At 37.4% G+C, this 24,502-nt stretch overlaps 1 protein-coding gene across 2 annotated transcripts in view; it reads right to left on the bottom strand.

Annotated features, from left to right (window-relative positions):
• Lsamp (limbic system associated membrane protein) overlaps positions 1-24,502 on the bottom strand; it is a 666,829-nt gene that overhangs the window by 236,512 nt on the left and 405,815 nt on the right. For both annotated transcript variants that reach the window (XM_055625123.1, XM_055625124.1), the window contains exon 3: positions 12,766-12,891. In XM_055625123.1, coding sequence (XP_055481098.1) covers positions 12,766-12,891 — 126 coding nt within the window. The remainder of the gene's footprint in view (positions 1-12,765; positions 12,892-24,502) is intronic.

Raw genomic sequence — 24,502 nt, 5'->3', positions numbered from 1 at the left:
TTTCTTTCTTTCTTTCTTTCTTTCTTTCTTTCTTTCTTTCTTTCTTTTTCTTTTTCTTTTTGTTTATAAAAGTAACAGTAACAATGGTTCTGTTGATGATAGATACCACAGTGATGGTAGAGACCAGGTAGAGACATTTGGCTTGTCCAAATGTCACACAGGTTTCCCGTAGAAGAAAGAAACTCCAGAGGAGGGGAAGTAGGTCCTCAATGTTTCATATTGGAAATCTGTTTGAATTCTGAATGATTCCATATTATAAAACTGAGCCTAAAATAGATTTTCAGGATCTGATAAAAGACCTTTATTACTCCATCCCTATGAAGGTCAGGCCAGAAGCGAGATGCAGTACTTACAGAATGCCAGTGGTAGCAGCCCTTTATCACTCCCCCATCACCAGTCATCCACTCTCACACAGCATGATAGAAGAAGATTATGAGTATCCCTGCTGCCAGACATTTCCTTGGCAGAACATGGCGTTGACTGGGAGCAGAGCGCAGTGAAGATTCACATACATTCTCAAAGGCTTAGCAACATTGCACACTGGCTCAGCGGAGCCTCAGAGCCACTCTGACACACAGCAGCTGAGTCAGCCTGCTGTGGGGAGCTTAGAATGCTGAAATGTTCCCCAGGGAATTATCTCCTCTTGCAGTAATCAGTAACAGCACTGCCAAGGGGAGAAATTATAGCTATTTACACACATGCAAAACATATTTATTTTTTTCCTTTTAGCTTTGGCCTTGGTATGTTGCAAGGATAATTCAATGTGCTTTGGGTTCCTTGAAATTATGGGGAAGTTATTCTTGATTAGCCTTATTGATAGGACAGCTGGACTTTGGGAAGGCGACAAGAGATAGGGTGGTAAGTCCCTTCCCATTTAGTTTCCTCATTAAGACTGATTACTCTGAGCTTAAGAGAAGATTCATCTCCAGAATATATTCAGTTTCAAGGAAACATGACTTTGTGAATCTGTGACCCCCAATCTCAGAGAGAGCCAGATGAGCAAGAATATAAAATGGTCGCCCATGAAAGCAGATATCTGTCATTGACTGAATATTGTACTCACAAAGGCCATGTGTTGAATCACTAATGCCCAGTGGGATAGCATTAAGAGGTAGGACCTTTAGTAGATGTGACCATGAGGGTAAGGACTTAGCGGAGGAAGTATGGTCCTTTAAAAAGAGACATCACAGACTTTATTCTTTGTTTACTCTCTCCACAGTTACAAAGTAGTCATGAGACTCCCAGAGAGCTGGCAGTCATCATCCACAAACCAGCAAAATTACATCTACCAAAATCCAACTATGCTCACAACTGATCATGGATTTCTGCTGGCAAACACTATAGTGACTTTATTCTTAAATAAGTGGGTTTAGTGAATTTCTTTAAGTAGGTGGTTTACTCTAATTGGTATATGGAACTAAGCATAGTCTGAACTTGTTTATTTTTCCTTTTTTTAAAAAAAATATATTTATGTAACAGTGCAACTCTACGTTCCCCCAGCTGACTCCCAAAGTTACCTGCTCAACTTTTCAAAGTACTTAAAGTGCCTGTGCATACTTCCGTGTCTACAGCAATTGACCTCAAAGTGACAGGTCTAAGTCCTCAAGTTGTTTGTTCCCACTGGAATGTCTTTTGTTACAAGATAAATTTGGCAATACGTAATAGTCTTGAACAGGTTTCAAACAGGCTTCCTGTTTTAGGAGGTAAAAAAGCATGGAGTTCTTACAAACTGTCTCTTGGATTGTTCTCTGAAATCTAAGTCACTGTCATTATTTTCTTACCTGGATTTCTCTGCCACCCATTACAAACAACTTAAAGCCTTAGTGACCAGGACACACACACACACACACACACACACACACACACACACACACAGAGAGAGAGAGAGAGAGAGAGAGAGAGAGAGAGAGAGCGAGAGAGAGAGAGAGAGAGAGAATGTTTTAAAAAGAATGATGTCATTCAAAGACTGACATTTCAAGTTTTATTACTAGAATACCTTGAAGAATTAGATCTGATTTGCATTGATATTTGCACATTGAATTATTAGAAGATTTTTTTGTACTCTCTTTTCTTCATCAGATTTTAACACTTCAGTCTCAGTTTAGCAATGGTGTAACTTAACACGGCCATCCGTGCTTTTGAATTGTTGACCAATTGAGAAAAATACCTAATTTGAATCTTGGCTGATGAGAAAGCAAGGTTAGTGTCACACAAAGAAGTGACAAAGATCTCCCGCACCCCTTTAGCAAACGAGGTTCTCACTACTTCTCAAAGACAAAGGTTGACTTTCTTGTCATGTCTTTTGTGTGCAGTTTTGACCCCATCTGAGTTACCTATTGAAATTTCTCAGTTTTATGAGGATGAATTATAGCTCTAGTGTACTGGGAGACTTGCAAATGAATCTGCCAAGAGGAATGATGAGGATTTCAGAAATGTGTACACACTTTAAGTGATATGTTAGTCTCAAACATCATTAGAATGTAGATAGAAGAAGACACAGTGGGAAATTCTGTACAGTGTTACTTCTAAACCTCCTCATCTAAGGTGATAGAAATCCAAATGGAAGAAATATGACAGTAAATTGACAGATCAAGTAGTTTTATACATGTATGTGTGTGTGTGCGTACACACAGTGTCACTGAAACAGAAGAATCACAAAATGTTCCTATACTATCTCGGCGCATAGTGTAGACAGCTCATGACCCTGACTCTATTAGAATGATGTATTGTCTTTAAAGGTAAGCAAGAGCTTATTGTGCATTGAATCACCCAGAGAGCTTGTTAATGGCTACATGGTTGGGCCCCATACCTAGAGTTTCTGAGTTGGGTGAATCTGGAGTAGGGTCTAATACACATTTCTAACAAGTTCCTCCATGCTGCTGCTGGTGGCTGTCTGGAGAATGTCCTGTTAAGAATTCTGCTGTAGATACTGAGACTCTGGCTTCATTCCTTGATTCACCAACTGAGTGAATCAGGATTTTGAGGTCAGTTCTTCTTACTGTCTACCAGATGAGTACAGCGATTTAGGTCTATAATTTATTCTGTAGCATCTACAGGGATGGTAACAACATGGAGTAGTTGAGTAATGATTTGTCATTAATAAATCATCTTGATATATATTAAAACACTTGTGACAACAGAAGAATCCCGAGAGGAAAACTGTTATTCATCTTTTGTAAATGACACACAGACCCTTTGAAGCTCTATCCTTCAGACCTAAAAGTAAATTGATGGAGAGCAGGGAGCTGGACCCAGCCTTTCACTACCACACCACTCTTTCTTTCAATCTTTTATATTTGTGGATAACTTTCCATTTTTCAGACTCCTTTCATATTCATGATCTCATTTGATCTCTTCAAGCACCAGTGTGGGGCAAACAGGCCACAGGTTATTGTCTACATTTTGCAGATAAAGCTATTATAAAAGATGATGAGAAAAGTGGCTACTGTCATTCAGACTGCATTTCCTCCTACAGGAGACTAATGTAGCAAGTAGAACATTGGAAGACAATGGTCCCAGGAACAAATACTACATAGCATAGTATAATACCCCACCAATCTTCTTCTTTCTTTTTTTTTTTTTCAAGTAGTCGTGAATTTGGAAGGAAAGGGGTTAAAGATCCAGTTGGGATGATTTCGGTAGGAAAGTGAGGACAGGTTGTTCATTTCTGCAGTTTAGATGCTAAGGAAATTTTTTCTCTGAATTTAAACATTCCTTTTCTCTGGCTTTGCAAGGTAAACACGCATTCAATCTACCTGGGGCTTTTGATGGGCTGCAGACTCAGAGCTAGGTGTTCAGTGCTAAGACCCAAGATTATTGCATTTCTCCAAAGCTCCTAAGTGATGTCAATCCTAATGACCAGTGTCTAACTCTAACAGGCAGAAAGAATTCTAATTATCAAAACTACATTTCAAAATACTATCCTTCCGGTGCCTTGGTTGAAACAAAAAGATGAAAGAGGGCTTTTAACAATGTTAAGTTGATTTTATGTGTATTCTGAGACTTGTTAGGTATTCCTTTTACGAGGTAGTTATATACCCCAGTACCCTGTCGCCTCTTTGGTCACAAGACTTTGAGTGATGCCGGTGGAGCAGCTCTAACCTGCCCTGTGTCCGTCCTTTAGACACAGAAGTGCAGGCCTCAGCTCAGGTGCACTGCTCCTGAACCCACATTTTGATCATTTTCTCAAGATGTTTCCCCAAACTATTAATGTTCCATACACTTTTCTTCCAGTGTTTTAGCACTCCTGTGTTTGAGATGACTATCCTTGTTAACTGACCATCACGAGATTTGCAGGAACTTCACTTCCACGGGAGGGAGTTTCACTTCCGCAGGAACCTACATTTCACTGAGATATGACATAACACGGAGGAGGCAGTTCTTTTCTACCCTAGTTAATTGTGATCGTAAGTTAGAGTGCGGCCTCGAAGCTTCCTCCATCTCACCCACAGTACAGTATAGTTAAATGGCATGACAGTGCTGACATCTTTGTTGGTAAAGGAAATGTCCTTTCTCGGGCATAAAAAGCTGAGGTAGAAATGTCTCAGGGCCAAAAGGTAAGAGAGGGCATGTATTTTAAGGATTGGTAGATACAGTGTAGCAAAACTACAGTGTAGGAAAGTTGTCTATAAATCTCAATTTTTTTTTTGCAAGTTATAACACATAGTCTGAGGTTTCTCATAGAAAATAGTTCACTTATTCACCCAACAGATATCTATTGAGTTCTTATTCCTGCTGAGCCTGATACCATAATGGGATGTTTGGACACAAAACTGTTTCCTTTCACAAGGAAAGCAAAGTGAAAAGACAAAGGTTTAAGACAATTACTGAATGTGATAATTGCTGAGAAGTGAAACAACAATTACTGATCATAAGATAGTGATAAATAATAATAAAAGGTAAGACCCAAGAATGAATATTTCAGATCACCCTCTCCAGCCAACAGAGTAACGGTGCAAGTCAGATCAGCATGGGTCTGTGTACATGGGTGACTCAGGGCAAAAAGAATGAGAGCAGAACCTAGGCAGATGACTTTCATAAAATTTTCAAGATCTTTAATTTCAGCAAGAAATTAATGACCTATTAGTTTGAGTAGTTTTATAATTCATGTGTGTTGTTTATTGTTCAATTCGTGTGTCCCCACTTGTGCTTTTGTTGTTGTGTCAAGTAGTGTCTTGAGAATAGATACATGGGTAGCAGATAGCTTGCAAACTTTTCAAGATCTCACAAATGAGGTTTGGTGAGATGGCTAGTAGGCAAATATGCCTGCTACTGTGAGTTTGATCCCTAGAACTCCGGTAGAAAGAGAAACAACTTCTACAACAGTCCTCTGACTTCTACATGCGTGCCATAGCATGTGGACACACATCCCCACCCTTCCCCACACAAGTAATTGTGGGCACACAGGCACACACACACACACACACACACACACACACACACACACACACACACACATACACACACGATGTTAAAAAAAATCTTACAAACCAAAGAAAGATGAATAACCAAATAGATGAAATTTTATGAATTGTATGATTCTATGTTATTGGAGAAAGAGTCGTGTTGAAATGTTTCCAGATTGTGCTGGTGAGAAGGTGATATGTGTGGAGCGAGCACTCATGTTTTAAGGAGAAAACTGAAGTCTGAACAGGGAATATTCTGAAATGTAACGTGTATAAACCACTGCATAAATTTGAATGGTTTGAGATTCAGAGGTATGAGAATCAGTTGGGTAAGGGCTTTTAACGCCTTGCTAAGTGTTTTGAGCTTTATTCCAAAGGCCTTGGGATATTGGAAATCAAACAGGAATATTAGCTTTGCCATTTTATATTGAGAAATAGTAGTAGGGATTCTAATCAGAAAACTAATGAACACAGGTTAGAGAAAATATTGGTTGAACTGTACCGTGACAGTGACATGGGGAAAGATGAAAGAATCCAGTTACTAACAGAAATAATCAAAACAGTATGCAGAATTAATCCTTGCTGTGGCAACGGAAGAAAAAAGGAGCTAGGATCACTTGCTTCCTTCTAGCTTATATAGTATTTACCTCGTTTTGAATATTTTAAAAAGATTACACTCTGCATTTAGTATTTTAGGGTGGGGTGTGGGCAGGAAAATCAGAAAAACCTCATGGGATTCTGCTCTCTTCCATTATTCCTCTGTTATGTAGATCATATAGATGATCTCATGTCATCAGGCTTGAGAGCACACACCTTTACCATTGACCCACATCACTGGCCCTCTGACCAACTCTTAACATTAATCCTCTGGCCCTTATGCTTCTGAATTCCATGGGCTTATTCTTGTTTTCTGGGTACTGAAAGTAAAGCATATGTAAGTATATAAATATAATGTGTTTATCTAGATTTGTCAATCATCTTTATCACTTAAGTAACTTTCTGTGTGTGTGTGTGACCGTGTATGCTATTATATAAAGTAATAATACATGTGATGGTATATTTATAAATAAAGGCCTAAATTTGTCTCTTTAAATTTTTTTTCTGCCTTTTAAAAGACAGGAACAAAATATTAGAAAGGAAGATTAAATTGAGTATCTTCAGATTGAGGATTTATGGGTGAAAAGTAGTGTGACCAGATGCTACTAACAGCATGGTCTCATGTAAAGATCTTCATCCAAATTCCTGCTGGCATTATCATGCCAGGCCCTTGGATGTTGTGTGCCTAAGATACTCTTTCTCCCTCTGTTTTCTCAGACAGGTATTATTCATTTATGAAATCTCAGCATAATATCCCCTCAGGGCAGTTTTGCTGCCTCTGCAGATTTTGCTATATGGCCCTGTTTTATGGTCTTATTGAATGCCATAATTTTCTTTTACAATGTAGGAATCTAATTAAAGGGTTATTCATGCAATTATTAGTTTAATGCTCTGCTCTCCTGTTGAACTATAAGCTTCATTTGTTCAGGGACTATGTCTATGTTACACTTCAATGTGTCTTTTTTTACAGAGTGAGCACTCTAGAAATAATTCTGACCAAGTGAACAATTTCCATGCGAGAGAGCAAAATGAATCTGAACACAATTCTGTATAAATGGGTGACACATTTGGAAAACAACATTCCAGCTAGACACTGAAAAAGCATACAATAGTTTTCTTTATCTTGTTCTTTTAAAGGAAATATGAAAATATTAATTATAAATAATGCAAGGCATAAAAGAAAGCAATTTGAAGAACATGTTGTATGTATGTATCCTGATTTGAGTTATCAGTGTAGAGTTATCAGGCTTTACCAGGAAAGTCCATTGATTTGACTTTTCAACATCCATAGGTTGCCACTGTCCATTGAGTGGACCTTTGTGGAAATCCATAGGAAAAAGTACAGAGACATAATAATAAGAAACTTAAACCAAGAGATCACACATATTCTTTGTGCAATATCATACTAACATAACATAGCATAACATAACATAACATAACATAACATAACATAACATAACATAACATAACATAACATAACATAACATAACATAACATAACATAACATAACATAACATTAACATAGCATAACATAACCAACTAACTAACTAGCCAACATAACTAACATAACATCTCAAAAGATAAGATGAACAGCCCTCATTCAGAAAGGCAAACAGGATGGACATCTGAAGAGGCAGAAAACAGGGAACAGGACAGGAGCCTACCACAGAGTGCCTTTGAAAGACTCTACCCAACAAGGTATCAAAGTAGATGATGAGACTCATAGACAAACTTTGGGCAGAGTTCAGGGAATCTTATGAAGAAAGCGGGAGATAGAAAGACCTGGAGGGGACAGGAGCTCTACAAAGAGAGCAAAGAATCAAGACATCTGGGCACAGGGGTCTGTTCTGGGACTGATATTCTAACCAAAGACCATGCATGGAGATAAGCTAGAAACCCTGCAGAGATGTAGCTCATGACAAGCTCAGTATCTAAGTGGGTAAGGGGAACAGGGACTGTCTTTGACATAAACTCAGTGGCTGGCTCTTTGATCACCTCCCCCTTTGGGGGAAGCAGCCTTATCAGGCCACAAAGGAAGACAGTGCAGACAGTCCTGATGAGACCTAATAGGCTAGGGTCATATGGAAGGGGAGGAGGACCTCCTCTATCAGTGGACTGGGGTTGGAGCATGGGAGGAGAAGAGGGAGAGAGGGTGGGATTGGGAGGGAATGAGGGGAGGGGCTACAGCTAGGATACAAAGTGAATAAACTCTAATTAAAATAAAAAATTAATATTAAAAAATAAAGATAAGATGATTGTTACCAGGAGCAAGTGCTTCTGGAGTTCGACTTAAAGTAATGACTTGAGTTTGACATTGTATTTTTTTTTCAAAACCCATGTAGCAAAACATTTCTTAAGTAAAAATTCTATTCTCTCTGTTGGTCTCCCTTTGCTTCTGGCTGGTCAGGAAAATTACATAGTGCCTCCTGAGTTGATCTCAGCCTAAGGGGTGAAATCCTCAGTGTACTTCTTCAGTTTTCTGAGGCTGTGAAAACCTTTGCAGAATCAAAATGCACACCGGCTCTTTCTGCAAACTTGAGCACCTCTGACACCACATGAGGCACATTTGGGAGAAAGGTTTCCTTTCCCCACGACTGCCAGAAGAAAGATTCAGAAGCGAGGTCACTTGATGATGGAAGCAGCATTGTTCAAGAAGGGAGATCAAAGATGTCATAGAAAATACATGTTCCGGTGCAGTAACTCCCAGGAACCACAGGCCTATGAGAGTCTAACTTAATTAACGGGAAAACTAGGTCACATTTAATAACCACATATGCGACACCCATTTTGATAATATGCAGTAACTGAAAATGAGAACAATTTAAGAAATCCGCATATGAGACTGGTCTCTTCTTCAAGTGAGGTGTTTTGATTTTGAGTATATAGAAAGTTCATGATACTTGCACTTTTCCCTCTAAAAACATTTGCAGCATCCTCGGGGGTGGGGGAGGGAACCCTCAAGGATCAAAGAAAAGGAGAAACAAAATAACCTAACCAAAAAATTCAAACAAAATGACTGAATTGAGATAATATTCTTTTCTAAAAATCACACCATCCTTCCCCCCCCCCCTCGCTCCCTTTTCATGGCATCAAATGACAAGTAATCAGACATTTGTGATTCCCTGCATGGTACCTTCAGCTTTCAGGTCTCTGTGTCCCCTGTGGGGTCTAGTTAATCACAGGTACATTTCCTCTGGAAGGGAGTCCTGCTCTGTACTGTGAAAGGCACAGTTAATAATTGAACAAAGCTAGCTGGATTTTCCCCATCACGTTTGTAGGCAGCTCAGCTGTCATAAGGGGAACAAGTCTCTTTCTCAGATGTCTCCAAGGACAGTGTCACTGGATTGGCTAAAAAGGTTATCCTTTCCCAAATTTTCAAAGAAACACACACACACACACACACACACACACACACAATATTTTTTTTTAAATAAAAAGTACATAAATCAAGTTCTCACTCTTGTCACTAAGAAGATGGTTTGGTCAGGTGTTTCTTTGGTTATGAAGGCCTTGTGTGAGAGATGAAAGAGTAAACTTGGGAAGTGAGGTATGTCCCTTGTAAGAGGAAGAGGGGTTTGATACTGAGTATGCAAATGCATCAAGGAGTTTTTCTGAGTATAGGAGCATACAGTTTGATTCAGAAAGAAAACCTGCACATACAACTATGAACAAGCAAAGAAGAAAACTGGCACAGAATACATACACAACTCTATGGACTACTTGTGGGTTTGGCAAATCTTTGTTTGTGTCTCTGGCTATGGTCTTAGGAATATATGTATACATTTTAATCTAAGGTGCAAAAATTGAACATATTTCGGGCTTTGTGAGCTAAGTAATTTTGTTGCTGTTACCAAAGCATGCTGTTTTTAGATCAAAGGCATCCATGTATCAAATGCAACTAATTCAGCGTGGCTGTTTCCACAAAACTTTATGTATCTGTACTCAAGTCTGAAGTTTATACATTTGTTTTGATTCATAACTCAGAATTCCTTTGATTATTTGAAACTATTCAGGAATGTTATAATCACTGCTGTTTATAGGCAGTAAGTATATGGGTAGGTCAGACAACTTTTGGCCCACAGGCTATAATAAGCTGACCCCTGGTATTAACTATTGAGCATCTTTGTGAGTTCATCAATTTTTTTGTAGTTGGTTTTGAAATCAGAGTTTTGGAAGCACATGAAATACTTACTGTCCTAACTATGCAAAACATCACTGGTCCTCTGTTCTTTGTTTTAATAGAGTCATCACAGAAACCATGCTCTTCAGGGTTCAAGAAAGATGTTTATCATCACATAGAAGTTTACTTGATTTAGTCATATAGACCTAAATATGCCAACAAAGTAGCAAAAATCTTGACAATTTGATTCTTAGAATTTTTCTAAATCTGAGGACTAAAAAGGCGTGTTTGGAGGATCCAGGGAACAATCTTATTTTCTTTCTGAAAATCATACTTACTCAAAATTACACAAAAGAAAGACTGTCTTTCCATTACTATGACTTCTTATTGATCATAGAATGACTGTACATTCCTTCTTTAAATCCTACATTTTTCATTTTTTAATCTACCACTTGCTCCTTGAATGACATTAAGAGATTAATAAAATAGTTATGTAAATTTAAATTTAATTACAAAAGATTAGAGAAGTTAAAATAATGATATGAAAACGAGAGTGTGGTTTGGCTATGAATTTGAGACCACAAACTCCTAAGTGGAGTGCTTAAAATCAATGTTCTTATTATGAGATTTATATATAATAATTTATGTTCTTAACAGATTGCTCATAAATTGGGTGGTATATCTACCAACAGTCAATACAATGAAAGATTCATATAAATTCTCTGGGTCTATTTTCAAGAAACAAACCATTGCTTTGGAAAAGACAAATAGAGATATTGAAAGTAAAAAGGTAAGTTTCTGAAAGAAGCCTTTCAAAATAAAATTATGGAAGAATTTTAGTAACATTATAAGTTTTGAATAACATTATGGTTTTACATGTCTTTGTGAAAATATTTATATACAAGATAAAATTTAAAACTAAATTGCCAGTAGGCAAAAACAACACTGTTATACTTGGGACTGGCTAGTTAGAATAGTTGGGTATAATGTGAGTTTTCCAGGAAGAAAGTACTTTGAAGAATTAATTTATTTCTAGAAAAAGATGTACAACCTCTACAAGGCAATGTTTTAGATGACTATATGTGTGTTCTGGCCACATGAGGCATAAAATTAGTGTGAGAAAATGTGTTTGATGCTGATACCCCCAAATAAGTACATCTTATGATGCTCTTACATGTTATTAATAAATGATGGGATGCAAACAAATATAAGGATGGAATTTGAACAACATTTTTTAATAGAATAGAGGTTTCTAATAAAAATATTAGCCTGGTCAGAAGAGCAGTTTACAAAGTTGACCCAAATTTCACGTGGAAATTAATTTGGACTATGATGTCAAATGCAGTTTCCTGATTATCTTACCACAAAAATGAAGAGCTATTTAGAACCACTGTAATCAAACACTAGCCTGGTCTCCCGGGATATGTTTCATTGTACACCAGTTTTACATGTGTTCATTGTTATTCATTTCAAAGCCAGTTACCTTGGAAATTGTATAAACATTCTATAGAAAAGTTATTAGAGACTATCAGACATATGACAGTTAAAGATGAGGTTCTTTACTAAAATAAATGATTTTCTAAGAATAATCTATCTATAGTTGACTTGGTAGATCTTTTTGGAATTAGCAAACAGCAGATACTAGTACACAGAGATTGTTGTATTTGCATAGACATAGCTTTGCAGATAAGAAAACATAATTTGAAGAGGGGAGAATGCAACTAATTAATCCTGAATCATTTGGTAAAAATGCTTAAATATGCTTGTAAACCTCGAGGGCCTGGGACTTGGTTAAGATGAAAGTAGCACAAAGGGGCAATGGAAAGGTGCAGAACACATTCTTGGGAAGTCATAGCATGAATTTCACTGAATTGGTATCATTATCTGGACTCAGTGATAGACCCCCACAGCCTGTTTCTTGCCTGGCAACCATCACAGTGACAGATGCCAAGCCCAGGACTTAGGAATCAGAGACATTTTTGTTCCCAATTTCTTCACATGGTGCTACCACAAGGAGGAACCTGCCTAGGAAACTGTGGTTGAAAATGACTTTAGAAGGTAGTGTAAAATGATTTATATAACAATTTTAAAGATATTCAACCACCAAAGTGCTGTATATTTTAGATATATAGTTTATTTTTGTGCTTTATTTTTTAAAATATGTTTTACTTGAAAAATAAATGATATCACTTCCCCTCCTCCCAGTCTTTCCTTCAGCCCCTTCCATGCCCCTTCCCTCAACTTGATAGCCTTTCTCTTTAATTGTTATTGTTACATACATTATATATGTATCTATATGATTTAATGTTCTTATAGTTATTCCCTTGAGAATTAGCCTATTTTGAATGACAATTTTATGTATCACTATTTCTACATAAGTTACATAGATAGATGATAGATAGATAGATAGATAGATAGATGATAGATAGATAGATGATAGATAGATAGATAGATAGATAGATAGATAGATAGATAGATAGATAAACATTACTAACATTAGCAAAGACTGTGGGAACCCTAAACAACATTTATACTGCAGTTTTGTTTTGTTTTGTTTTAATTTCCATAAAAAGATGCACATTTGCTCTTTTGTTCCAGTAGAATCTTAAATATTGTGTGGCATCTTAAAACCCAGTGGCTTACCAGTTGGTGTAAGGTGTCTCCAGGTGATAACAGGTTCAGGGCGGCCATTGGCCATGCAGACCAGGGTTACATTGCTGCCCTCATTCACAGTGACATCCGAGGAGATGTTGGAGATCTTTGGTGGAACTGTAGACAGAAGGAAATGGGTTATAATCATGCTAGTAGAATCAAACTGCAGCAGTGTTCTGTAAATGTGAAGTTGGTACGTTTCAGACTCCATTGCCAAATGTGAAACTTCATGTTAAGTAGCCAGAATACTTAATTCCTGCACTACCTATTTGCTCTCCAAATCTCTCTGGAGGTCCTAAAACATCTATAAGGTGGAAATACCTCCCACCATGGTCATCTGAGTGTTACAGGAAGTACTTACAATGTGTACAATGAAAATGCATTAGCTCTTTTCTGTTCAAGACAAATTAGACAATATGCCCATTCTTAACACTTCTACAATAAATTATCACCACTTGAATTTATTATTTCATTTATAACAAATACATTATACAACACCCAAATGCAAATAAAAGAACAATTGATATTTAATGTAAGATCCAATAAGACATGGCACCCACATATAAAATTCATAAGATAATTAATGAAATAGAAAGCTTCTACATACACTATATGTTACATATAGAATAAAAGTTAAATGATATAAACTAAATTAATAGGTGCTATGTTAAGTAAACATAGATTATAAACATACCACAGCATTTTATTTTTAATACTACCATCAATAACACTGCTAACAACTGAATGATAGCTAATTTTAATTAAGCATAGATCTACCATGATCCATAGTATACTTCAGAAATATCATTTCTTATAATAAAGATATGGTATTCTATGAAGGTTTTATCTTCAGGTAAGAAACCAAGACACGGATGAAAATAAGTGAAAGCAAAAAGAATTTGAAGCCCAGCGGACTCCACTCTTAAACACTTCTTGAACAGAATTTCATCTTCACAATCCAGTCAACCAGATGGCCGAAAATGACAGAAATTACTTTTTGGTGATGTGAAAAATGAGTCCCCAGAGGCAACCAGTACTGCCGCCTGGCTCCCTTCATTAGTGTTCAGGGTGGCGAACATTAGATCCCATTCCAGCAGGCTTCACTGGGGAGTGAGTTACCCACAAATTTCATCACACCGGCTACACACTGAATACAAATAGCCAGGCTTAGGGTTGACTGCTACTCTCTTCTTTCCTTCCCTTTTTAAACTCTGCTGCCTCTGTGGCAGCCGTAAACGTATATTTCTGAGGGAGGAGGACAAGAAAATGTGAAGGAGCTCCATAATGAAAGAATCTTGTTCCTTGTCACTCGTCCCACCATTACAGACATTGTGTTACTGCCCAGAAGGAACATTTTCTGCTTAAAGAAACGACTATCTGACAGTCTTGAGGAGACATTGATGGTACTTGGAGAAGCAGCATCCAAGTGGTTCTGAGTACCGTGAGAAGGAAGCTGATGGAGAGCTCTTATGACCTTAGCATGCCTTGGACAATGACACGCTATAGAACCTATGGATAGAAAGTGGTGATTTGGAATCAAACCCACTGGCAGTAGACTACAGTTGATTTCCACCTTTAGCAGTGTCTCTTGAGTTTCTATTTCTCCATTAGCTACTGGGGTGAAGGGTTATTTTCCTAAATTCATCCACTGACTTACAATATGTTCTCCCAGACACACAGGACAAGAACCTGGAAGGTCCTAACTGATTTATAAGCAAGATTATGATAAGCAGAGAACAGTAATGGCTATCAAAGGCAATCCCATCAAGAGTGAAAGCTGGACTTACATCTCAGAGTCCCTACTTGCTTAATTGCCCTTTTGTTTAAAATGCATAGATTTTAACTTTCATCTGAGGAAGCCCAAGTTCTGAATGCCTCAAATATGATACAAATAATCAATGAGAGCACACAAATGATCAAAACGTAACTATTCTTAGCATCTCCTTAAGTAGCACAAGTTTATAACAGGAAGCTCTGTAGCAGTTAAAGATCCCAGCTAAACTCCCAATCTAATTTACAATTGAATCGCAACAAAATGTAAGACATATATGTAAATGTTTTTCAACCAAATGTGGAGAATCCAATATGATATATGAGAGCCCACAAACTTAAAAATCAAGTGTCCATCATTAGGAGTATTAATGCCAGATAATATTACTCATAATAAAATTACACATACACACATATGAAGCTATGTTAAGGACTTTGCACTCGTCATGATAGTTAAGCCACTTAAACAAAACTAAAAGGTACATTTAGACTAATTGACCAAAGTTATGTTCTAATTATGAAATCGTAGTAGCTCTCACGATTAAGGTGAGCCAACTCAGGTGTGGAATGCTAGGGATGGGGACATCCTTACATTTGTACTGAGCAGTGAGAAATGGATTATATTGTACTGCTGCATTACGCTTGCATTTGGGCCAATCCCTGTCAGTCTCCACTCATTGATTTTCCTACTTTATATCTGGCGCTCCCATAAGAATGTAGATGTGATATAAGATTTTATTCTCCAAAGACATTTCTCTTACTGACTTTCCAACTCAACATCTCAGTTTCTTCAGGAATTGTAGGATGGATACTATATCATCACCACCCAACTTGTACATCAACTGTAAACATGATGTGCATTCTTGCATCAAACAAACAAACAAACAAACAAGCAAACAAACTAACCTCTCCAGTGAAGTTCTCCAGAACTTCCATGTTGTTTCTAGGTGTACTGGCAATTTTTATTGCAATAAAAATGCTATTTTTTCCCTGAAGTATCAAATTTATTGCTCCCAATCTCTTTCTTCCAGAACTTTCAATAATTGGTTTCCAGAACAACAAACTCAATTGACTTTCTTCCTACACTTGGGGTCATGTTAATTTGGGGGCTCATCTTATTCTTGTTTCTTATTGGCTAAGGACAAATAGAAGGGGAGGAAGACCTCATTTATCAATGGATTAGAGGAGGGACATAGGGGAAGAAGAGAGACAGAGGGTGGGATTGGGAGGGGACAAGGGAGGGGGCACAGCTGGAATACAAATTGAATACATTTTAATAAATGATAATAATAAAAAAATTAAAAAATAATAAAAAGGCCTGTCTTTAAGGGTTTGGCTGTCTTCCTATTTGTTCTGTCGTCAGTTTGCCCATTTGAATGATCATACCCATTTTTTAGCTTTAGAAGCTATCATTGATGACCTCACATCAGAAGGGAAGTATCTTCAGCCCAGATTTCTTCTATCACTTTTACACCCACATTTCCGACTGATTGGTCCCTATATCCATTGCATGCCTCACAAATGTGTTATTAGTTCCATCTCTTTTCTCATGAAATACTTGTGTTTTATCATCTTGGTGAATGTTGTCATTATGCAAAGAGATGTTTTTGTTTTGCTTTGTTTTGTTTTGTTTGTTTGTTTTTTGGCCTGGGCCATAATTTTAACATAAAAGAGATAACCAGGCAAAAACAAACAAACAAACAAAAAATCCCTCAAATCATCTCTTTTGACAGTATGTTCTTTCATTGCTCCATATAGAATTGGCTCCATGCTCTAAGTATCTCTCATCATTTAGCACCCTCTCTCCTTACTCCACTCAACTGTTTCAGACATCAACATTTTCCTCCTCCTCCCTCTTTCTCCTCCTTTTCCTCCTCCTCCTCCTCTTCTTCATCATTTTATCCTCTTCTTCCTCTTCCTCTCCACACTCTCTTCCTCTTGTTTTCCTTTCTTTTGAGGGTGGGGGAGCTTGACTTATTGGGAATAAATTAAATCTAATTCTGTCTCTAGCCTTCTTTTCCCCATGTTCACCACCATACATTTTCTAGTGTATAGCAAAAATTTGTAAACTCTAAGTCAATATAATATCTTTTGATTAATATTGCCTTCAAGATTCAATCCCAGTTTCTTACTGTGTTTCAGAACTCATTCTGATTGCTTCTTGTTTATCTCCCCAGCTTCATTTCCTTTTCCCTTTGCATTGCATCTTCCAAAGTAGAATTAAGATATAAACAACTTTTAGTTTCTGGAATAGGCAACCTTTACACTCACACATTTAGCATTTTGGTATTTCTTCAGAGTGATCGTGTGTGTGTGTGTGTGTGTGTGTGTGTGTGTGTGTGTGTGTGTGTGTATGTGTGTGTGTGTGTGTGTGTAGGTAGGTAGGTAGGCCTTCTCCTGCTTAGGCTTCCACTGGTAAGCCTGTCTTCTGGCTTTTATTTTGAAATCCTTTTCTGCCATTCTCCACCTCCTTCTATACCTCTCAAGTCTGTGAAGTCCTGTCAGGTGAAGGACTGGCTCCCATGTTCTCACAGACCCAGTGAGAGCCATGACACCGCTTCTTCAACACAACACAGAATCATGAATTTTAGGTGACTGTCCTGGCAACTTTAGTCAATTTTAAGAGCTAGGTAGCAGGTTTTCTCTACACTGAATCCTGATGCTGGGAATATGGTAGGTGCTCAAACAAAAACAAAAACAAGAACTTCAATTCTACAGCCATTGTTCAGATTTAAACATGTCTCACTGTGTTTTGTTTGTTTGGTTGGTTGATTAGTTGGTTGTTGTTGTTGTTGTTTTATTTTCACCAAAGACCATACATCTATTTTTGTTTATCAAACTGTAGCTTTTAGCAGCATCTCTCTAGCTACCTCTCTAGTCATCTATTTCACCACTGTTTTTGAACTGTTGGTTTTCATATTAGGGTTGTTTTACTTGTTTGAATGGATCTCACTTTGTCCTCTGCCTAAGGCTCCCAGTGATGAGGTTACACTGTGTACTACCATGATTGGCTGACATTTTTGACATTTCATCATCCTCACCATCATCAACAACAACAACAACAGAATTCTCCATAGAAGAGCAGTGTGTATTGTCTGAACATAAAAAAATAGAAGGACTTGTTCTCTAATTTTCTCAGTTACAGATATTCTAAGTTTTAAATTTCTCTGTGCATTTCTTTTCTCTTTTCTTTTGTTCTTTTCTTGGGAGGAATCATAAAGAGACAAAACTTTCCTAACAAGATGATTTACTAGTTTGTTCCTAAAGTTCTGTAGAAGCTCATGAAATTTAAATTTAGAACATCACCAATAACATCAAGGTGGCAATTTGAAGGCTTCTTTTTATTTCCTCCTAAAAACTTTATAAAAGTTTTAGAAAATAAAATGTGTCATATTATTACTACTTCACATGTGGACAAAGGAGATGCAATGAAAACAATGAAATAGCTAATGAAATAAACCAGAACCAATTGTTTGTGTATTTTCTAAAATGATTCTTCCTCTAGACTACATTTATTTCTGTAAAAGTGATGAAATGTTGTGTTTTCACTTTCTCTTAATTCTAGGTAGGTAGGACTACCTAGGAAGTACAGTTTACATGATAAACTTATTTGTACTAGCAAATATAAACTAATTTTCAAAGTCACTGGAACATTGATTTATGCTCAATCCTTGAGTCATTCTACCAGTGTGAATGGTTTGTTTTCTTTGGGGGCCATTGACTAGCAGCTCTTTTTCATATGATGTTAGTGAGATTTATTATCTTTTTCTACATGCAACACCATCAGCCATTTGTTTAATGTTTTCAACCTATTCAGTTTCAGTGATACCTGCAATTTGTCTGTATTATTTTGTTTTCTTAGTGACTAATGGGAGCTATTTAGATGGAAAGAAACTGACCTTTTAATGTCTTGGTTCAATTTTCCCCAATTTATTTTCTGACTCTTAATTCTGTTTGTCATTATTTTTCTTTGCAGAAGTCTAACATTCCTTGACTTTATATGTATAAAGTTTTCTTTATTGTCTCTTTTATTTTGTGTGTGTGTGCACAATTCTTTTCCAAAATATGATGGTTAAATACTTATCACTAATTTTTTCTTTCCATTACTTATTTTTATACTGAAATCTTTAAAGAATCTACAAATTTATATAGGGTCTGATAAATAATAGCAGTTTCTTTTTCCCTTAAATTGTAGCTAATTTTCCCAATACCATTAGGTAAAAATTGTAAAATGCAGAAACTATCTTAGTTTTCAGAGTTTTCCCCTAAAGTGCTATAAACTTGCCAGCCTATTTTCTCTGGGAAGTAACTCCAAACCTTACTCATCATGACAAATAATTTATTAAAACATGCCATTAATCTTTTGCATATCTTACAATGATGAACTCCTATAATGTACCCCAATAATATGAGATAATTTAAAAATAAGAACTATTTTCACTTGATGACATTTTTTTATTGAGGTAGGTAGGTAGATAGGTAGATACATAGACACTTAAATTCTGTGTTAAATCAATGTGGAATTTTTACTACTCACTACGATGTTAATGGTGGTTTTATGTAATGCTAATATTTGGTAAACTTAAATACACCCATTACTTTAGTTGTTCAATGAACCAGCACCAAGCAAGATTATTACATAATCAGGCTGTCACTGCCACCAGGTTTTTTATATAACTCCTCTTCTACCTCCTTGGACTATCAACTTCAGTGGGTCCAGAGCTGACATATTTTTATTCTGTTAAGAAACTCATTCTCCTTCCGTTTTATGTTTTGTTTTGTTCAGTATCTCAGATGGACCTGGGTACTCAGGCTTGGGAACCCAGCTACTTCATAAGCTAAGAAAGGTGGACTATGTCCTCTATTGGCTACAGAGTTCAAAACCACCCCAGAACCCTGTTTTAAAATAAGAAGAGGGCTGAGGTACAGCACAGTCCTGGACATCTGCCTCGCATGTGCAAGACTGGGATATTTCCCAGAACTTCTTTCTTCTGGTAATGCACGTTGGTTTTCTCTGGGTCGACCATTACTCACATAGGAATTTCAGTCAGTTGACCCATTCTTCCTTGACTGAACAGTGGACACATAACTTCTGGAACATCCAGATCTGTCTTCCTTGGAATATTGTTCTTATTAGAGGAGATGTAATTGGTTTAAACTGTGGCAAACTATTAGTAGCCCAATCTGCTCCTCTCTGTATCTGTGCCTTTTCCATACCTATGTCTTCAAATGGTAGGTGGCATACATATTTCCATCTCTGGTCCTTGTCAGTGTGCTTTTGCTCCTAGGATGGTAAAATCTAGCTCACAAGAAGAGTTGTAAATGCTACCAGCACACCTGGACTCAATGGCACATTTGACTTTGCCACTGCTATAAAGACAAGTTCATCTGAGCCTCTTGGATACCAAAAGAAGGGAGCAGGTAGCTGAAAAAAAATAGCTAAAAAAGAGGCAGGGTCCTAATTAAACATGCTTTTCAAATAAGCAACAAATATCCCTTAAGTATAATTTCACTTCAAATACTGTGTGGGACATAATTATACTAAACATATTTGTTGCTTACCTGAATTTTAAATTTAATAGGTTAATATATATAAAATATATATTAATATATATATTATATATATATATTAATTATATTATATATATATTAACCTAATATATATATATTTATATATATATATATATATAAAATTAAATTTGATGAGGCAAGGAGCAGAGACTCATAGTAAAATCCAACCTATGTGAGCCGAATGGCAAACACATGGGAAATAAAGAATAATTTTTGATTCATGCTTCTGAACGTTGGGGTTGTTTTCTCAGCAGAAATAGTTAATACCCCATAGAAGGTCCACCACCACTGCAAAAATATGAGTTTTCACTAGCTCTTGCAATTCTGGAGCTCTAAAAACGCTTCACCTCTGCTTTCCAAGGTAAAGAGTTTCTGTCTTTTATTTATTCTGTCTTTTTATTTGAGTCTGGCTTAATTTCCATATTCTCCCCATTAATCCCCGCCTTTTTTTTTTTTTTTTTTTTTTTTTTTTGAGCAAAGTAGCCAGTTTCCATTGCTTAAACCAGGCAATATTAGTTTTGCAAAAGTAAAGTAGTCATGAGGGGAAAATTTCAACAGTGGCATTTCTGTCAGCATTGGTTCTTCAATGTCGATAAATGTTGTTTTAAAATAACCCACAAGGAGAGCAACGGAACCAGAAAATTTGAACACAGGGTTCTTCCCAGAGACTCATACCCCAACCAAGTACCATGCATGGAGATAACCTAGAACCCCTGCGCAGATGTAGCCCATGGCAGTTTATTGTCCGAGTGGGTTACATGATGATGGGAGGAGGGACTGCTTCTGGCATAGTCTGGTTGGCCTGCTCTTCGATCACCTCCCCCTGAGGGGAGAGCAGCCTTACCGGGCCAAGGAGGATGACAATGAGGCCACTCCTGATGTGACCTGGTGGACTGGGATCGAAGGGAAGGGGAGAAGGGCCTTCCCTATTGGTGGACTTGGGGAGGGGCATGCGTGAGGGGGAGGGAGGGTGGGACTGGGATGGGAGGAGTAAGGGGCTTATGGGGGGATGCAGGGTAGATAAAGTGTAATTAATAAAAATAAAAAAATGTTAAAAAAATAAAATAAAATAACCCCAGCTGGTGTGACACCACCTAACCTACCTGTGAATGGCTTGATCCTCCCTTTCCCTCACCCTTGTGGGGTACCTAATAAACAGGATAATGGTCCAAAGGAAAACAAACAGTTCCAGAATAGGACCAACAGTGGTCAACTGGCCCATTTCCATAATCTCAAATAATTTGTTTTTATTATTTGTATGAAATACAAAATACTATGCTTTTGTTGTAGTTATAATTTTTGGTTTTTTTTTTTGGAACAGGGTCTCATGTATCCAGTGGTGGCCTCAAATTCAGTACATGCTTAGGAAGGTTACTTTGAACTCCTGATCCTCCTACCTACATGATAATAGCTGCCTCTTTTTCTTTTTTTCTTTTCTTTCTTTTTTTTTTTTTTAAATAGTGCTGAGGATTGAACTCAGAAGCTTGGCACATACTAGGCAAGAGCTCTGCCATTGAGCTATATCCCCAACTCTCAATCCTTTCCCAGTGGTATTGGTTTCATTAATTTCTGTGAATTCATAGTTAAGGAAAAGGTATACACACACACACACACACACACACACACACACACACACACACACACATATTATTGTGAGATAAAATACATGCCAGCCAGGACTAAGGACCTGAGAAAAGAGCATCATGAGTCCTGCACCAGCTTGGTGATGTGGTAAGGCCCTTTCAAATCAAACCAAACCAAAACAAAAGCAAAACATATTCTCAACTCCTTGATGTCTAAGGTTTTTTTTTTTTAGGTACAGACAGAGAGAGAGAGAGAAAAAAAAACTGTGTCATTTGTATAAGCAACTATAAAAGAATTGGGCCCAGAAGCATATGGGATGCTTGCTGAGCGGCATTTAACTTCAGCAATTATGATCCCAAGGGTCAACAACAAGAACGCAAGTACACAAGCAACGCATCAATCCCATTTTGTGAAACATCCAACTTCCATCCAGCCTGGCACTTTGCTTCTGAAAATGCCACCGAAGTGTGTTTTGTGACATGGTGTAGGAGAGTTTCCAGAATGGATGACAGGATAGGAAAATCCAGCAAAATGTGTTCAACTGAGCACCAGGGGAATCTCACCCCATCATGTTCTGAAACTAATTCACAGCACAACAAACTCGTCTGTCTGCATTTGCTTTTGAATCCTAAAAAAAAAAAAAAAAAAAAAAAGGATTGATATTGTGTCATTTAATCTCTCCAAGACTCTGTTTCCTTGTCTAGATATTGGGAGTAATGGACAATTTTGATACTGGGCAATATTACAGGATTAATAGTAGGGTCAAATGAAAGAATGACTATAAACTAGACCTGTAAACTTAAAAAAAAATCTCTGTAACTATTATTTTTATGTGCTAAAATAAACTAGTAAGGAAATGCTGGCTTAACTCTTCCAGGATTGCATGGTAAAATATTCATTTCATGTTGTGGAATTATAGCTATTTTTGTTGTTATTTTTTGTATGAGGTATATGATACTAGATCCTAATACTACCCAAAAGCATAAGTGATTGCTATCATACATAATTAATGATTAATAGCAGCATGAGCAATAAGTCACCCTAAAGGTAGGTATTGAGTTCTTCTCTACTCCTTAGCAGAACTATGTCAATGTGTTCTGCCCTTTAGTCAATGTCTTTGCACTTTATGCCTATAATAAAATGAGTATGATGTGAACATTTATAACCACGAGCTAAATAAGCTTCACCAAGATATTTAGAAACAACTCGTGGCCTTCCAAGAAAAGTTCTCCAGTTAAAATTTTGTCACCATTGCGTGTTTCTAATGGCCTTGGTAAAATATAGGTCTTCTTTAATTTTTTGCTGTAAAGAACAGATGTTGCCAGGTGTTATGTGAGTCCACGAGTGTTAGGTCTTGTACTAGAGCAAAACAACTGACAGGGACAGTCTTCTTCCACAGGTGTTCTCCATTCCCATCGAGCCCATTTATTAAACAGGAAACTTCATCCTCCGAAGTGGGCTTTGTAGGAACAAGATTTCAAATGCACACACACTTCATGGTCAACAACAACAACAAAAAAGTTTGGAAGCTATTGGTTGTCCAAGGGTCAGGTTAAACGGAGTGCAGAAAAAGTTCGTTGTGGCTATCAGTGCAGCTCTTTATGCATGCAAGGTTCCAAGGAACAAACTGTGGGGAGATGATGTGGTCAGTTGGAGCAGCAGATAGGAGATGTGCGTGCAAACCGAAAGAGTGCTAGGCACGGTACTAAATCATGCAGGTGTGGGAGAATGTGGGGATGTCAGAAACCTGGAGTGAGCCTGCGCATAAAAATGATACATTCAGGGTCACAAACAAGGCTCTGCGGATAAAGGTAGATGCTGCCTAGTCTTCAGACCTGAGTTTGATCACCAGGACCAAAATGGGTCCTCCACAAGTTTCTCTTTCACTCCCCACAGGAACATCATGGGACACACACACCTCTCTACCACCACATAAATAAATAAAAACAGAGTAAGAGAAGTTTTGAATGATAGAAGCAAGTATCTTGTTGTTTGTATTATGCTGACCACAGCTATCTTCCAAAACAACACAATTTCAAAGGAAAAAAAATGATGCTTAACTTCTTTTAATTGCAAGTTTGAAGAGAAGTTTCTGACCTAAAAGTTAGTGCCTGAAGCCTCCCTTACCACAGCCCTCTGAGATTTGGCTGACATTTTCCTGTACTGGCCAAAGGTTTGTATGCTCATAAGACTTACTCTCTGGAGTCTTTGAGAACTACTTTATCACATTTGTGAGTGGTCCTTGGAGTCCCTGGCACTACCGAGGGCTGTCAGATTTCCAATACAATGTTCTTCAGAAACACATACAGTTACTACCATCAGAAAAGACAGTTAATTTGAGTTAGACTGTTCTAAATGCCTCAAAGATAGTAGCTACTGGACAGAAAAATGTTATGCACGCCACTGTTTCCGTACAACTCAGTGATGGATGCTTTCTTATGATAATGTGAGTGCTATGGATAGGTGAATGCCCCAATTCTACTACATTAAGTCTATCTAAAAAGAGGGTAGATTAAGTGATAGTTTTTCTATTTTTATTAAATGTTTAGAGTGACTCTGTGATCCAAATGTGTGGGCTGCTTTAAAAGAGGACAACGTTTTCAGCTACCAGCAGGGGCATTTATGACCAGCTGAGGCTGTCCATTATTGCTGCTTCAGCAATAGATACGCTCTCTGTGGGATGTCAAGTGGCTGGTTCTATAGACGGGTCATTGCCTTGCTAAATAAGTGCAAATGGTACCACTCTGACTCTGTTCACTGAGGCTTCATTTCGTTAGTAATTCAGCAGCTTCTTCAGCCACTA

This window comes from Psammomys obesus, unplaced genomic scaffold, assembly GCF_907164565.1.
Source record: "Psammomys obesus unplaced genomic scaffold, mPsaObe1.curated_primary_1811, whole genome shotgun sequence".
Taxonomy (NCBI): Eukaryota; Metazoa; Chordata; class Mammalia; order Rodentia; family Muridae; genus Psammomys; species Psammomys obesus.
The sequence above is the reverse complement of the archived record's forward strand: the minus strand, read 5'-3'. Positions and strand labels throughout refer to the sequence as shown.